The following is an 18,415-nucleotide window of genomic DNA, read 5'->3' on the forward strand; positions in this document are numbered from 1 at the left end:
TGCAGCATAGTTAGTATTCCATTGTGTGAATATACCACAGGTTCTCTATCTATCCACCGTTGATGGGCACAGAGATTATTTCCAACTCCTTGCTATTGTGAACAAAGCCACAATAAACATGGGTGTGGACTCTAGAGCCAAGTAAAATGAAAGCTGTGGTAATTTCAAGGCCTTATTCATTTCTCTGGTTGTAACAATTCTTTATTTTGAGGTAACATATTGAAACTTTAATGTTTAATCTTCATCAATAGGTAGTTCAAGTCTTCCTCATTTTATTAAAGCAAGATTATGGCATCTTCATATAGAAAATTGTTGCATCTTACTGAAGTCCTCATGTCACATTCATTTTTATATAGACAAGCTTCTTAGAGATTTTTGCTTAGCATTTTTCATAATATTGATAACAAACCCACTGCTGTTTCGTCCATTCCAATTCTATTGGATGTCCAGTGCTGTAAATTTTTATGGGAAGAGACTGCCAATCATTTTCCCATGGAGAAACTGGTGGATTTGAACTGCTGACCTTATTTAGTTAGCCATACAATATGGTATATGCTCTGCCACCAGGACTCTCTTTTTATTTTGATAGTTTTCAGTAATATGTATGTATTCTTCCATTCCTGATGTTCAGATTTTGAGTCTTTTATATTTTTTTCTTGTCATTCTAGATAAAAATTTGTCAGTTATATTGATCTCTTTTTTAAAAAAACCACTTGTTTATTTTACATATTTTTTTCATTTTCATTCTAATCTCATTTCTTATGCTAGATTTGAATTTATTTTAATTATTGCCCTACTATCTGGAAATTGAAAGGTAGTGAGAGGACTTACAGTATTTCTTTTTTAATTAAGCATTTGTTGCATATTAGTAGAAATCTTTAATTACTAACTGGAAGTGCTACTAAAATTGTTTTAAAGGAAAAACAGTTTTACCACTAGGTGGGAGTAGAGGCTTGGAAATTTGTCCATATAATATTGAGTAATATATTACTTTATCAAATTGTATCTCTGTTAATTCCCTTGCTGTGTTGGTAATTTCAGTTTTAGATGTTTTTGTTTTTTCTTCTTCTGAGCATTGCTTCTTTTTATCACTATTTCATATAATTAAAATCTTGATTGAAAGCTAATTGGATTTCAACTCAATTATTACAGTAAAACCTGTAAATGTTCAAACCTTTACACAACAGAAACCTGTCACAGAAAATCCAAATCTTTCAACTGAAATAAGCAAATAAAAGAGAAAAATTCCACCCTGTCAAAAGCAAAAACTTTACAAGATCCAGAAAGGCAAGGCAATCTCATTTTGTGCCAATTCTCAAAAGTTTCACTTTCTCTTCTGGGAAGGCTAATGAAAATGCCTCAAAGCAGGAGTGGCATCCACTTCCTAAACAACATGCCTGTGGAAACTCTATGAACTTTGATAAATGACGATAGTTAAAGAAAGCCTTCAGGCCTTTTGTTTATAGGGCTGCTGTGTCTTGCTCAACTCAATGGCAATCAACAACATATATACAATATTTAAAGTTAATAGCAATTTAAATATATTTATGAGTTTATTAGTAACTTGAATATCAGATTTTTAGGATTGCTTTGAAAAGAGGAAAATAATTTTTGATCAGTGTGTATTATCAAATTTTCTATGTACAGATTCTTGCCTCTGAAGTATGAAGGAAAGCTCTTCTTGCAAAGATTTGAAAGTTTTGCTTGCATTGTATTTTCTTTGATTATAATTTTTTTACCAACTCTACCTCAGGTCTAAGTTAATGTAAATTAAGAATTTGTGGATTGATTACATTAAAAATTTTCTTGACTAAGAATTTTCTATTTGAAAGCATACTAATTTATAAATATTTTCGTTAGTATACGAAATCCCTTCTGGACGATACATGAGAGAATTGTGTGGCCATCTCAATATCATTTATGATCTTTGCTGGTCGTATGATGATCGCTATATCCTTACTGCATCATCTGATGGCACTGCCAGGTTAGTATACTTCTTTGTATGCCATCAAGAAAAGCATTTGTGCTATGACTGTTCTTGTACATTAAATATGTTTTACCAATCTAGGAATTGTCTAAATATACATCTGTATAGATTGATTATATTAGAAGCTATGAAAATTTTCTTCTGAAATGTACTTAAACATTTTGATATGTTGTTGTTTATACACACACACACACACACACTCATATTTTTATATTATATATAATATATTTACATATATAATTTATAATACATCCTTTGTCCACGTGGCCAGGAGAGACCATTTCTTGGAAAAGGACATCATGCTTAGAAGGGTGGGGGGACAGACCCTGCATGATTGACACAGAAATTGGGGCACTGGGGTTTGGTGTGTCAGAATTAGTGAGATAGGTTCAAGATGGGGCAGGATTCCGAGGCACTGTACATAGGGTCGCTCTGGGTTGCAGGCGACTCGATGGCTTATAATAACAACAACTTATAATTACAAATATAAATAAATCTATAATTATAAATATATATAATTGTTGTCCTAAGTGTGAGACAGGCAGTTTGAATCCACCAGGTGCTCTGTAGTAAAAAGGTGCGCTGTCATCTCTTGTGTGATTTTCAACCTCTGAAAACCTGCTGCAGGTTCAGCTTTGAATCAGTTCTGATTTGACAGCACATTGACAGTAACAGCAGAACTCAGTGTCTCTAAAGTCTTGTTATATAAACTCATTAATATTTTGTGTTGAGGTTACTAAACAAATAAGGTTTTTTCCAAGAAGGTGAGATTTTCTTTCAGTGGCACAGATTCTGCTTTCACTGTTGGTTTAGAAAGAAAGTAAAACACAATATTTTTCAGCACATAGGTTAAATAAATTAATATAAACCCTGTGTTTTGAGAGCTTTGTAGATTATAGAATAGGTGTTTAAGATGTTAGTCGTTAAATAATCCAGTCCCTTTTAATTTAACGAGGGAGTGCCCAGTGTCCTGGTTCATGGGGAGTTGGGTTGTTGAGCCAGAGGCCACAACTCTGGTGGTTCAGTTGCACCAGCAGCTCCTTGGTGGAGAGATGGACAGTCTCCTCGTTTGTATTAATAGCCTTAGAAATCCAATGGAAAATGAACTGTGAGTTGGATCTGACTCAATGAGATGAGAATTTATTAAGTATCATAGTAAAGCATTTGGGAAGTTATGTCTTAAAATTTCATTTATGCTTTTTTAGCTATTTGTTCTGCCTTGTTTGTATTTTAAAACTACTGAAGACAATTTTTTCAAATGCTTTTGTATTTGTCACTTAAATCTACCTATTGATAAGTTCACATTCTTCTCTCTACTGAGTAGGAAACTGACACCTCGAGCAGTTGGAGATCCTTTATGGCTTCATGGTCATTGACTTGCTTTGCTTCTTGCTCTTCTAACACTTTCACTGTTATGAGCTCTTTTCTTATTATTAAAAAGAAAATGGTCGAGATCTTATTGTTGCTTTTTAGTTTAAGTGTAAATGAAAAAGGTGACAATGGTAACAATTGATATATCTTTCTGTGCAGCTGAGAACATAATATAAGGACCTATTGCTCTCATGTCAATTCTGACTCAAAATGATTTTGTATGAGTCAGTAGAACTAACTCTTGATGTTCACAAGGCTGTAAACCTTTAAGGAAGCAGAGTGACACATCTTTCTCCAGTGGAGTAGCTGGCAGATTAATCTACTGACTTTAGTTATCAAGTATATTCTTATCCATTCCACCTCCAAGCCCTTACTCTACTACTAGTCACTATTAAATGAAAACCTTGGGACCCTGTCTACTTAATTTCGGTGTAGCCATTCTGTTGGATGCCTGGTAATGCTGGAGAAATACACGTGGCCTGACTATGGATCTGTAAGACTTAGAGTCAGGTGAACTCACCTCTTCCTCTCTGCAGATCATTCCACTTCCTTCCTTTTAGTCAGTCCTTGGAGAGGGACATCATGCTTGGGAGGGTGGAAGGACAGCACAAGAGAGGAAGACCGTCGATGAAATGGATTGGCTCAGTGACTGGGGTAATGCTGGTAGGTGTGTCAGAGACAATAAAGTTGGCTCAGGATTGAGCAGGGTTCAGAGCTGTCATACATAGGGTCACTATGAGTCGCAAGCGACTTGAGATGGCACATAACAGCAAAATCATAAATATTTGCCTGTGTTAATGCATTAACTAAGGGAACAGGTAATGCATTAACTAAGTGAAGCATTGTTGCTACAGACAAAAAGAAAAAGGCTAATAAGATTTTAGAAAGAATACTTGTAATGATCAAAATAAAGTCAGGAGGAAAAATCTACCCAAATGTGATTGTTGTTGTATACCATTGAGTTGGAACCAACCTGTAGCTGATCCTCTGGAGCTTTTCAGAGGCAGCTAATTGCAGGGAAGGAGATTGCCAATCTTTCTCCTACAGAGCAGATGGTGGGTTCAGACTACTTCAGAGGCAGCTAATTGCGGGGGAGGAAATTGCCTATCAATGTGGTGTGATTCAAACCACATGCTTTGAGGATTACAGCACAACATTTTGCCACCAGGCCACCAGAGGAGCATGGATTCTTTCTCCTGTTCTCAGTGTGTCTTCCTGAGAATCACTGTCACATGTTAACCATCTATCATCTGTCATCCCCGTCACTTAAATTACTATTTCTAACTTACATGTCAGTTTAGCCTAAATCCCTTTCTCTAGTTGTTAGGAGCCCTGGTGGCCTAGACCATAGAGAGCTGTGCTTTTGCTCATTCAAAGGCAGCACCTCTCTGGATGGACAATCTCCCATGCAATTTATAGCCTCCAGAAACCTACTGAAGGCTCAGCTATGAGTAGCTTCCAACTTGACAGCAATTGATTGAAGATTTTTTGTGTTATTAGGAATCTGTTTTCCTCAGGCCAGCAGCTGTTAATATATTCAGAAAGGTTTTTCCATGTGTAATGTCTCCTTAAAGACTATTCTGACTCGTCTTCATACGTACGTACGTACGTACATACATACATACATACATACATACATACATACATACATAAGGTTTTACATTTTCTGTGTGTTTGTTTTGTGTATGCTTTATTTCAGTCCTTTCCCAAGTCTGTGAGTCTGTATGTATGTGCACACATGTGAGTGCATTCTTTTCTAGTACTTCCAAGTTGATGCATCCTTAAAGCGTTCTATGTCCATGACCAACCTGATTTTTCCCTGAAATCATGAATAGATTTATTCGGATGTTGGATCCTTTCAGTGTTCGGGTGACTAAAACTAGCTTGAATTCTAGTTTCATTTTAAAACTAAATCTAAGTAAGTATTCACATTTTAAAATGTTAGCCTGTTTTAATTACATTCAGATGTTCATTACATAATATTTTAGCACCAAATGATACTAAGTGTTATTATTAAGCAACAGAGTTTTTATTTTTAATTTTATTTATTTAACGACTTACTCATAGAAAATAACTTTTGTAAGAAACACCAATGGTGACTGTACTCATGAACATATCCTGATGGACTGCACAGGAATTAGATTGACTGCATCAGGAAATTTATGTCTCTAGGTTTATTCCTTTTTCTTTTTTTAATTTTTTTTTTTTACTTTTTTCTACTAGTTTATTTACAAAATTCCAATACCAATTAGAACAAATTGTTTTAATTTCCTTCACCGTCCCCATCCATCAAATTGTACAACCCAGTATTTAATCCTCCCTCCCCCTGCACATCCACATCCCTCTGTTTCCAGACTCTCCCACCCCTCCTGGATCCTTATACTTATTCTACAATAATGGTTTTATACAATAACCCAATTACAAAATGGGCAAAAGACATGGAAAGAATGTTCACAGGGGAAGATATTTGAATGACAGACACATGAAGAATTGCTCCAAATCACTGGCACTAAGAAAAATGCAAATCAAAACCACAGTGAGGTACCATCTCACTCCAGTAAGAGTGGCAAAGTTTAATAGATGTTGGAGAGGATTTGGCAAGAAAGGAACTCTTATACATTGTTGGTAGGATTGTAAAATGGTACAACAATTCTGGAAGGCAGTTTGGCACTTCCTCAAAAACTGAACATAGAAATTCCATATGACCCAGCTATTCTACTACTTGGAATATACCCTGAGAAAATGAGACCTGAGGCACAAACTGAGATTTGTACACCAGTGTTCATAGCAGCATTATTCACCATCGCAGGAACATGGAAACAGCCCACATGTCTAACCACAAACAAATGGATTGAGAAATTATGATACATTCATCACACAATGGAATACTATGCAGCATGCAGGAGCAATAACTTTGTAAATTATTACCTAACTTGGGAGGGACGAGAGAGCATTATGCTGAGCCAACTGTCTCAGTCACACAAGGATAAATACTGTATAGCAACTGAGCTTTTATCTTTTTAACTGTCTTCCTAATACTCCCTCAGAGGTATAACTTCTTTTGGATCAGTACCATATTCCATGTAACATTAAGTTCAATGGAAGTGTTAACCGACCAGGATGTTTATGCAGTGACACACGTGCTTTAGTTTTACTTGAAAACAGAGTCTTTCACTTCCCCCATTTTTAGTTTGGATGCTTAGTAATGAAAGACCATATCCTGTATTCGAAGCAGCTGCTGAGGAAGCTCACACAATGTGATTCTTTATTAGCAACTGTGGTGTTTTTTTCTGTTGAAGTGTTTGAAAAAGAATTAAGCTGCTTTACTTCTTAATTGGGAAGGTAAATGATAAAGCATTTCCTCATCCTATAAAATATTATGTTCTTAACATGATTTAACAATATGTTAAAAACCATACATTCCATGCTCCTGTCTGTTGCTAGATTTTACCTATTTGTACATACCAGTTGGAAATGCTAATGTCTAAGAGAGCCATGCAGCCTTTAGAGTTTATTGTTGTCTCAAACTATAGAAGTTATAAGAATAATTTTTTAAGAAAAGTTTTCAATTGTGATTTTGACAAAAGTTTACAGAAAAATGGAATTTTCATCCCTTCATTGTTAAACATTTTCCTCTGCCCCCTCCCCCAGTTCATTTTCCTTTTAAAAAATATTCAGAAGTTATAATAATCTTGGAATATTAAAACTTAGCTATTATTTAGAGGAAAAGATAAGTGTTAAATATAGTAAAAATATGTAATAGGTTGTTTTCTATTAAAGAATCACATTTCTTTTTTTGGATAGTTCTTCCCTTTTATTTTTTTAAATAAATTTTGTTTATTTTAATTATCATTTTAACAAAAGTTTACAGAAAAGTTAGATTTTTTTCACAGTCTCAGCTAAATTAGTGGACAAATTAGCCATTGTGCTTGATAAAACTTTAAGAAATCTGTAAATCAACCCATCAAACATGTTTGATATATTTTTCATTTTCTTATTTTACCACTGATTATTATCCATTGTGTGCTTGAGGTCCAGATGGCTATATTGGTTCTTGGAGAAATTTTTAAAGAACTTTTTTACCTTCTAGGATAAGGTCTAATATATATTTTTTTTTTTTGGTCTTTCGTAGGATATGGAAAAATGAAATAAATAATACTAATACTTTCAAAGTTTTACCTCATCCTTCCTTTGTTTACACGGCTAAATTTCATCCAGCTGTGAAAGAGCTGGTGGTTACAGGATGTTATGATTCTGTGATACGGATATGGAAGATTGAGATGAGGGAGAATCCTGCCATCTTGATCCGACAGTTTGACACTCACAAAAGCTTTATCAACTCTATCTGTTTTGATACGGAAGGTAGGTCAGAGAATGTGCTCTACGTGAAGCCTACGTGCATGAAGATGTTTTAAGTTATTTTTTTTATTTTACTAGAATAATAATTACTTAAGATACTGAGAAATTTTTTTAATTGTTTGTTGCTTGGAATTGTTAAATGAATGATTGATGGATGATAGGCTAGACCAATAGTTACTGAAGTATTCACATTTTTGAGGTTATTAATGCCTAAACAATTAAATCCAATTACTCTTTGTGAAAAGAATTACTTATGCAACATATTTCACATATACTTCATGGGGTTAATGTTTATCATCTTAATAATACTTTGCTTTTTAGGACCAAAGAGTAAAAAATGAAAAGGTTATATTGAACATTTGTATTTAATTTTAGCAGAAGCATTTTTTTTTAAAGTAGAGAAGCTTGCAATTATTTACATTTTTAGTACAATAATAGATAGTAATGTTTTAAAAGTATGAAATATTCTTTCATTAGCTGAAAGGTTAAGTAAATTCAGTATAACTACTAAATCGTCCCCCCTCCCCCTTTTTTGGCATTATTTCAGATAATACAGACTTACAGCCGCAGTTAGACAGAATCCAGATAGAAGCAGATCGTTTTTATATATTTCAGCTATGTTCTGTCAAGTCAACTCCAACTCATAGTGACCCTTTTTAAAACAGTTCAACTATAGGAATGTTAATAAATTGAAACAAGTCAAGAAAAAGTCAACCAAGCATAAAAATTTATCTGAAAATAATGTGACATACGAGTAACTCTCAGATTAAAAGATAAAGATGAATGATTTCTTCAAATACTAGATAATAAAATACCTAAATATAGGAGAAAAAGTGGAAATTGACCTATGTTTCTCCAGTGGATGGTTGTGGGACAAAGGCGCGCGCGCGCACACACACACACACACACACACACACAATCCAGCTTTGCTAAAAATTTGAAAGAACATTATATAGACTAATTTACCAACTAAACAAGCTGCTTAGTAAAATATTGTATTCATAGTTGATGAACAACTATCTATTAATAATTGGGTATAAGATATTCCTGAGTGGATATGAAGTTGAAATTGATAATCTTGGAGGGATCATTGAAATGTAAGTTATTTAAACTCTTAAGAGTAATGTTGAATGGAACACCTGTTAATTTATTGTTACTGAGTTTCTACCGGGTGCCAGGCATTATGCTACTAAGTTCGTTATCAAGAGGGGCCAGTTCTGGAAAAGGAGATCATTTTTTTTAAAGTTGTTGTTGTTGTTATTATTACGTAGTAATACATAATAATACGTTCGAGTTGAATCTGACTCACGGCTGATCCTCTAGCAGGTTTTCAGAATCTTTAATTGCACAGGAGGTGATTATCCATCTTTCTCTGGCAGAGCAGCTGGTGGATTTGAACCACTTACCTTTGGGTTGACAGCGCAAAGCCTTCCCATTAAGCCATCAGAGTTCAACAAAAGAGAGAAGAACCGCTCACCCAGTGGATTGGGACCGTAACTGGAACAGTAAACTTAAGCACAGGGTTGTACGGCCTTTGGTTTTGTTTTACTTTGAGTTGGAACTGACTCCATGACACCTAACAGCAAACACCAGTGTAGTAGAATATGAATGTTTTTGAGGTAATGCAAACTAAATTGGTTAGTAAAGATGAGGGATATAAGTGTTGTAGTTATTAAATAATTGATTTGAATTTGGAATAGGAGTTAGAAACACATGGACAGAGGTGTTCTTTTTATCTTTATATTCAAATGCAGGTAAGTCACAAATGGGAATACATTATAAAAAAGAATTCAAGAGTGAAGGACATTTAAAGATAGTTGGGTTTTGAATATAAATTTTGTGGAGTGTTTTTTTTAATGAATTTTAAAATAGAAATACTGTATAGTAAATGTTTGTTACTTTGACTGTTTTACTGGGATACGGTTTCCCCAGCTTTATTTTGTGGCTAATTCTGTGTAACATTCATAAATGAGGATGTTTTTAAAATAGGTCACCACATGTATTCAGGAGACTGCACAGGAGTGATTGTGGTGTGGAATACCTACGTCAAAGTGAGTGACGTGCAGCATTCAGTGCGACACTGGAGTGTAAATAAGGTAAAATGTGTTACTTCTTATCTGAGGGGATTAGAAAAATTGAAAAGTGCCCTTTAAAAATCAATGTCAGGACATTCTATTCTCTAAAAAAAAAACCAAAAACAAAAAAAACAACCCAACAAAACACCCAAACAAAAAACCCCAAACAAAACAACAGATAGAAACCAGGTTTCCCAATACCTATACTTTCCTGATAGCAAATTGATGATAAAGTATAGCTTATTGAAAATTTTCCTCATTTTCAGGCCAAGCTTAACCTTCATGTTTTGAACCCTGGATCTGTACATAGCATTCAATTCTCTATTAGATGAAACCTGTACCCCCCCCAAAATTAAGAACATACTATATTATCCTGTAAATAATAGTATTTTCTGCTAATCATACATCCTTTTTCTTGACTCAGTAACAGTTTGTTAAAATGCTGTGTTCAGTATTTTTTCCAGCAGCATAGTGTTTCTGAATCGTATCATTAGACTTAGGTTTGTTATTTAACCACGATAATTACTTAATGTAAAATTTACGAAGTAAGCAGAAACAAATGCATAACACCTTTCTTTTAAAGGTAAAGTATTTTTAATGTGTTTGTCTTTTGAGGAGGTATATTGGTGGATATTTCCTACATTTGATTAAAAAATAATTTTCATAATCTGGAGTGGTGGGAATGAATGTGTTTGAGACAGCGAGGTTGGCACAGGATAAAACGGCATTTAAGGTTCTTGTACAGAGAGTCGCTGTGAGTCGCAAATGACTCGATGGCACATAACAACAACAACAACAAGCTAGAGTTTATTTTTTAGAAATTATGTAGTTTTTACCTTATTTGCGAAACATTTGTTCTACATTTTTACATAACAGATTTTAACAGTATTTGTTCTAGTTAGAATACACCTAAAGAATTTCTGCGAACTGTAATTAAATCTATTGAGCCTATGAGATCTATGGAAAACCCATTAGAATATATTTTATATTTAGTCATTGTTGTCCGTTCTATCAGATTAATGAATGATGCCTTACTGTAACATAATTTTACACACTTTAGGAAAGAAAAAGAACTGATTATTTGCAATCCTGAGAGATTTGAAAGGCTCCAGATGTACCAGTCATAATTACTTGATTGTTGTTGATTGCCTTCGAGTCGAGCATCACTCATAGTAACCCTATAATAAACAAAAGGCCTGAGCCCCCTTCATAACTATAGACATGTATCAAAGTTCATAGTTTCTGAGGCATGTTGTTTAGGAAGTGGATGCCACTCCTGCTTCCAAACTTGTCATAGTATGTTATTGTGTTATGTGCCTTTGAGTCACCTGCGATGTATATTGACCCTATGTACAGCAGCTCTGATCCCTTCCCTGTCCTGAGCCAGTTTCACTGATTACAATACACAAACCCCCGATGCCCCAGTTACTGTATTAATCTATCTGTCTCATCCAGGGTCTTCCTCTCCTGTGCTGTCTGTCCTCCTTTCCGAGCATGATGTCCTTCTCCAAGGACCTGGCCATGTGCCCGAAGTGAGGCCAAGCTTCAAAATCCTAGCCTCCAAGGAGAGACATGGTTTCTTTCCCCTCTCTAACACAGACCTATTTGATTTCTTGGCACTTCATCAAAACTCTTCTCCAGCACCACAACTTGAAGGCATCTATTCTTCTGTCATCTTTAGTCATTTTCCAGCTCTCTGAAGCGTAACAGTTGAGAAGACCATGTCCTGGATTAGGCACACCTTTGTCTCTAGACTGACATCGTTGATCTTCAGTGCTGTGGAGAGGTCCATGACAGCAGATTTTCCCAATACTTGATTAGTAATTACTAGATAAGGCAGAGCTTACTATTTGTGTGAAAAGTCATCTTTATTTATCATATTAGTAACCAGAGGACACAGTTACCTTGACAGTCTGTAGCTTCATGATTACTTGAGATGTTAAAAAAAAATTAAACATTAAGAAATGTGTTTGAATGTGCCTTTTTGGCAGCAGTGGGCTCACAGAGTGCCGGAGGGAAGGTTAAAAACTGTTACTAGTTTTTCCTTCATTCTTGGTTGTTCTTGGTACTCTGGCTGCATGAGGCTGCTATGCATATTGTTATTTTATTCATTCCTTGGGCTTAATCATTGACTTAAAATCCCTTTTTTTTGTTTGTTTGTTTTAAGTCTGAGAATGAATAGGATAAAGAAAAAAATATGGTGAGAATCACTAACGAATACAACAAACACCAAGTCTGCCAGCAACTTTCTCAAATTTGCACCTAACACTTAACTTGCGAGGCAGTTTTGTTTCGGTTTTGCACATTTGCGTCTGTGAAGCGTGGCTGCAGTTGCTCAGGCCTCCACCGTGCCCCCCTCAGCCCCAAATCATCGTAGCACGGCTCAGTGAAAGCCCCATCTGTGCTCTCAATTCTTGACTTTTTCTGAAACTTAAAAAAAAATAGATGAAACAAATCTTCGTGTTAAGCAGCTGTAGTAGAGGCTCAGCTACCAGTGTTAGGGCTGCAGCAGTTGTTTGCTTCCAAAGTAAGATGTCAAGTACACACAAGGAGTGCTAGTGCTAAGCCTCCTGTGATGAGGAGATCCCTTTGTGGAAGGGCGCAGGAGCAATAAGGAGGATCCCCGGGGCAAGAAGGCAAGTTCAGAATTCTGCCTACAACTTATAGCACACTTTGCCTTGACTCTGGGGTTTTAAGCCTAAGGAGTTTTGCATTGCCATTTTTTCCTCCTCAGTAATCCTAACAAAGGCTTTTGTTAATTCTTTCTGCGGAGGACTTAGATTGTTGGTACTCCTTCAGTGTTTATCTTCTCTGACATCATTGGTGGGTTGCCTTCTTTCACAGTCTTCAATATCTTTCAACAAAATAGAAAAATCAACAAAACCCACAACCCCAACCAAACCAAAAAACAAACCCTAATATTATAGGATAATTGTTTCAGAATAAAAGTCTGATAATTACCACTTCAGGATAAGTTAAATTATATAGTCAGAGAGTTTGAGATAGGGGTAGAATTGAAAATTGCTTCAGTGCTTACTTTTAAATTTGTAAAATTGGAAGCTGCAGGTGTAAAGCTGCTTGAACCATGGCCTCGGCTATATTGAGAGCAGAAGAACCTTATGATGTCTTTCTACCACTACTGGCCAATCTGACCAGAAATACATGAGATGGAATCTCAGATAGAATCATAGACCAAATAGTAAGCATGGACTAAAACTCAAAGTCGTACAAAAGGCTAGACTTACTGGACTGGTGGAGACTACAGGAAGCCCCATGACCTGCCCTGAGCTCCCTTTTAAACTTGGAACTGACACCTCTCCCAGATGTCACCGTTCAGCAGCGTAACAAAGTGGCTCATAAAATAAAGGCATCACCTATGAATCTTATACTTATTTTTTAAAGATCAATAATGATTTTTTAAAAAATACTGTATAACATGGGAGAATCTAGGGAGCATTATGCTGAGTGAACTAACTCAGTCTCATAAGGTCCAATACTGCATAAGACCATTGTTATAAAAATAGAAGGATAACTAGTAAAACATGTATGGGAACCTAAGGGGGGAGGGCGGAGGAGCAGAACAGGAAGGATGGGTAGGGGCAAAACTGCAGGGTTGCAGTTTGGTGGGTGGAGGGAGGGGATGATTGATTTTATAAAACATAATGCATGGGAATGATTTTATGAAGTATACTATGTATAAAAAAATAGTGTGAAACATGGTATATATGAACTTTGTGAGCAAATCAATGTGAAATTTTAAAAAAGGAAACAAGCTTAAATATATTAGATAGATTTGTAGAGTGAACAAAATAAGCACAACTCAACTAGATAATGCTTATTTAAAATCACTTCAAAATGAAAGGTATCCATAGGTTTTGAGTAAAGAAGGGAAAAGATTTACCATGCAAATATTCATACAAATAAAGAAGTAGGTGTTTAAAAAGCCCCAGAACTCATCTGTATGAAATAATTTGTCCTAATAGAAAACTAAGAAAGTTAGAGATAGGCAAGGGGTAAGGGAGCCAAATTAATGGAACTGAAACAGCCAGAATGAACACGATGAGACAGTGGGCCCAGTGTAGAACGTATAACCAGTGTCGCTGGTATATAGAGAAATTGTTAAATGGGAACCTAGTTTGTGGCATAAAGTTCCACCACAAATATAATGGTGTGTCTAAAGAAAAAAAATTCTCAGAAGCTTTCTGCTTTGTATGATGATTTGTGGAACAGACCACCAACTACTTACATGCAAGTTCAAGCTGAAGCTGAGGAAAATGAAATGAAGTCCACAGGAACCAAAACTTGACCTTGAGTCTATCCCACCTGAATTTCAAAACCATCTCAGGAACAGGTTTGAGGCCTTGGACATTAATGAGTGAAGACTGGATGAGCTGTGGGAGGATATCAATAATATCATCCAGGAAGAATGCACAAGGTCATTACAAAGGCAGAGAAGGAAGAAATGACCAAGATGGATGTCAGAAGAAACTCTAAATATTTCACTGGAGCACCAAGAAGCCAAAGCAAAGGGAAGAAATCAAGATATTAAGGAGTTGAACAGAAGATTTCAGAGGGCAGTGAGGGAAGACACAGTGAAGTATTTCAATGAAATGTGCAAGGAGCTGGAGTCAGAAAATCAAAAAGGCTGAAAACGCTCAGCATTTCTTAAGCTGAAGGAACTGAAGAACAAATTCAAATCTGGAATTGCAGTACTTAAGGATGCTTTGAACAGAATATTCAATGATTCAAGAAGCATTAAAAGAAGATGGAAAGTGTATACAGAGTTATTGTACCAAAAGGAATTGGTGGACACAGAAATATTTCATGAAACAAAGTATGAACAAGAGCCTGTGATGAAGGAGGAAATTCAAGTTGCTGTGAAAAAATTGGCAAAAAAACAAGGCCACAGGAATTGATGGAATACCAGTTAACATATATTCAACAAATAGATGCTGCCCTGGATGTGCTCACCAAATTGTGCCAAGAAATCTGGAGGGCAACCACCTGGCCTACTGACTGGAATAGATCTATATTTGGTTCCCTTCCAAAGAAAGGTGATCTGACAGATTGTGGAAATTTTCCAACAATATCATTGATACCACATTCAAGCAAGATTCTGCTGAAGAATGAACAGCACATCAATAAAAAACTGCCTGAAGTGCAGGCTGGATTTAGAAAAGGCTGTGCCACTAGGAATATTATAGCTAATGTCAGATGGATCTTGGCTAAAAGCAAAGAGTACTAGTATTTGCGTTTCATTGACTATGCAAAGGCATTTGACTGTGTGGATCACAACAAACTGGGCTTACTGAGAAGAATGGGAATCCCAGAACACTTACTGTGCTTATGTGAAACCTATACTTGGACCAGGAGGTAGTAGTCAGAACAGAGCAAGGAAACACTGCATGGTTCAAAATTGGGAAGGATGTGCATCAAAGGTGTGACCTATGTCCATATCTTTTCAATCTATATGCAGAACTGATTATCCAGGATGCTGGGCTCTATGAGGAGAAGTGTGGCATCAAGATTCGAAGTAGACCCATCAACAATCTGAATTATGCAAATGACACAACCCTGCTTGCTAAAACTGAGGAGGACCAGAAGTGCTTGCTGTAGAACGTCAAGGACTGCAACCTTAAATATGGATTGAAGCTCAACGTCAGAAAAACAAAGATTCTCACCACTGGGCCAATTGACAGCATCATGATAGATGGTGAAGAGATTGAGATTGTTGACAGCTTCCGTTTGGTTGGCTCTACAATCAACACTCTTGGTACCAGCAGCCAGGAAATTAAAAGACATATTGCATTGGGAAAGTCTACTGTCAGAGACCTCTCCAAGGTACTGAGGAGCAACGATGTTAGTCTAGAGACTAAGGTGCACCTGATACCATTACTTGCGGTGCATCAGAGAGCTGGACAATGACTAGGGATGATAGAAGGAGACTTGATGCCTTTGAGCTTTGGTGCTGGAGAAGAATACTGAATATACTATGGACTGCTAGGAGAACAAACATGTTCATTTTGGAGAGGGTAAAGCCAGGCTGCTCCTTGAAGGCAAGAATTCTGAAGCTCTGACTGACATACTTTGGAAATGTTTCAAGATGGGGTCGGTCCTTGGAGAGAGACGTAATGCTTGGGAGGGTGGAGGGGCAGCGCAGGAGAGGAAGACCCTCGATGAGATGGATTGATTCCATCACTGGGGAAATGGGGATGGGTGTGTCAGAGACAAGAAGATTGGCAAGAGATAGGGCAGCATTTAGGGCTGATGTACATAGGGTCACTTTGAGTCGCAAGTGACTCGACTGCACCTGACAGCATCAACAACAAGCTAAAAATACCTTGTTAAGGAATATTTTAGAAGTGTTGATTTGGGGCTAAATTTTAGAAAGTAAATATCCTAAAATATAAATAAATAAAGCATTTGCAGGTGACTTGATGACACATAACAATAACAACAAATAGCAGAAATTTAATTTATACAAGTTCATTTTCAACGCCTAAGTGAATTTACAGCTCTTTTTGCAAATAATCTTACAGCCAAATTGAAAATTACTTCCAAGAATAAATTAGAAACGCTTATCAGTAGACAAGCCTTTTCATAGTGGTATATATATATGTGTGTGTATGTATATAAAATCTTCTTTTTATATCATTTTAGGAAATTAAAGAGAGTGAGTTTAAAGGGATTCCAATAAGTTATTTGGAGGTTCATCCCAATGGAAAACGTTTATTAATTCATACCAAAGATAGTACTTTGAGAATTATGGATCTCCGAATGTAAGTATATTTCAGTATTAACAGACTGCATCACTGTAGAATAAATGATGAATTAACGTTTTTAAATGTAACAGTAGTTCTAAGCCAGTGGCAATTTTTTCATCCCAAAGAACATCTGGCCATGTGTGGAAACATTTTTGACTGTTGCTGCTGGTGTCTGGTGGGTAGAGACCATGGGTACTATGAAACATCCTGCAATTATAGAACAGCTCCCCACAACAAAGAGGCATTTTGCCCAAAACATATTCAGAAATATGAAGTGCAATCCTTTTTTGCTTTTTGAATTAAAAAAAGGAAACTCCTCCTTTCAATAGTAATGGAATGTCTTTTATCACTATCATATTAGCATGTTGTTATTGTTATGTACCATCAAGTCAGAACCAACCCATACCTGACCCTCCAGCTGACTTTCAAAGGTGTTTAACCTCACCAGAGGAGATTGCCCATCCTTTTCTCATGGAGCAGCTAGTGGATTTGAACTGTGTGCCTTTGGAATTGCAGCATAGCTTCTTGCTACTAGGCTTCCAGGGCATTCTAGTGGCATAGCACAGTATAATATCTTATAGATGAGGGGCTTCTGGTTAATACAGCATTGAAGAAGCAGCATCTGGGAAACCAACATGTACTTCTAGTGTGCTTTGGTTTTGGAATTAGAGTTCCTATAAAACAAATGAAAGAAAGCTATTTTATTAAATAACATTTGATTGGCTATTTTACTTCTAAGCATTGTTCTTCTTAAAAAGGCAGATCAGTAACATATATTAACATGTTTCTGCAAATGTCTTTTTAGGCCTAATCATTTAGCCCATCAAGCTTGTTTGTAGAATTGTTGGAGATACTGACAATGAGTGCTGTGAGAGATGGACCAAGAAGATTAGAGTATCAGGAGTTTAATCTAGTTGTGAACTCCCAAAATAAGACATAAAAGTGTTTAATTAGGCTAACTTGTGAGATTTAGCGCTCTGGTGACATTGGTGTGTAATGTGTTGCATTGCTAATTGAAAGATTGGTGGTTTGAATCCATTGTCTCCATGGAGGGAAGATGAGCAGTCTCTTCCCATTAAGATACACTGCTTTGGAAACCAAATAGAGAGTCAGCATGGGTTGGATAGAACGCGGCAGGAATCATTAAAGTGTGAGATACATTAGGACTGGCCTCCACCTTTTCTTTATCCATCGTGCCTATAAAATGGCTCACAAAGGTCAGGAACTCAATATGTATTTATTTAGCAAATATAAGTTGTTTTTGGTTTTTGTGGGGTGGTTTTGTTTGTTTTTACCATAATAGATCTGAGGTGGTTTTCCATCAGGGCCTCTATGGCCCTTTCAGCTTGATTTGAAGAATGGGTGGAATTTAGACAAGAGAAGGCTGAACGTGGACCTTTTCCTTGGGAGAAAGAAGTGAAGTTCAGTGTAGGGTAAGACACTGATTTAAGAAGAGTGAGTTAACCAGTCTGTATTGACATAGGTCTCTCTTTTTTTTTTTTTAATGAATCTCTAAGTTTTATTTTTAAAAAAGTAGTCTGAAACATGTATATACTTATTTTTTAAAAATTACTCAGAAACACACTCCAAGTGAGATATCAGTTCCTTATTTTGATCACTAATTAGAGAAAGTATCATCATGAACAGATGCATATTATAAAGTTGAGATTTTTCTAAGAGGCAATTTTTTCATCAAGTGTCCAACTATTTAGAAAAACAAAGGTTTTAATTAAGCCAGATTCTAGACAGGTACTTTTATAATTTAAAATAAAGGAAGCTTCTTTAAATACATATTCATATTTTTAAATGTCTATTTAATTTTTATTTGCTTATAGATTTTAGTGCTCCCTGGGAGAAGG

General features: G+C 36.1%; 1 protein-coding gene across 1 annotated transcript in view; it reads left to right on the top strand.

Moving 5' to 3' along the window:
- The window catches only part of AHI1 (Abelson helper integration site 1), a 202,890-nt gene that overhangs the window by 45,955 nt on the left and 138,520 nt on the right, over positions 1-18,415 (top strand). The window contains exons 11-14 of the mRNA XM_006885009.1: positions 1,861-1,984; positions 7,491-7,720; positions 9,707-9,813; positions 16,453-16,571. Coding sequence (XP_006885071.1) covers positions 1,861-1,984; positions 7,491-7,720; positions 9,707-9,813; positions 16,453-16,571 — 580 coding nt within the window. The remainder of the gene's footprint in view (positions 1-1,860; positions 1,985-7,490; positions 7,721-9,706; positions 9,814-16,452; positions 16,572-18,415) is intronic.

Source organism: Elephantulus edwardii, unplaced genomic scaffold (genome assembly GCF_000299155.1).
Source record: "Elephantulus edwardii isolate Elephantulus edwardi_28Jun2011 unplaced genomic scaffold, EleEdw1.0 scaffold00039, whole genome shotgun sequence".
In the NCBI taxonomy this organism is placed as follows: Eukaryota; Metazoa; Chordata; class Mammalia; order Macroscelidea; family Macroscelididae; genus Elephantulus; species Elephantulus edwardii.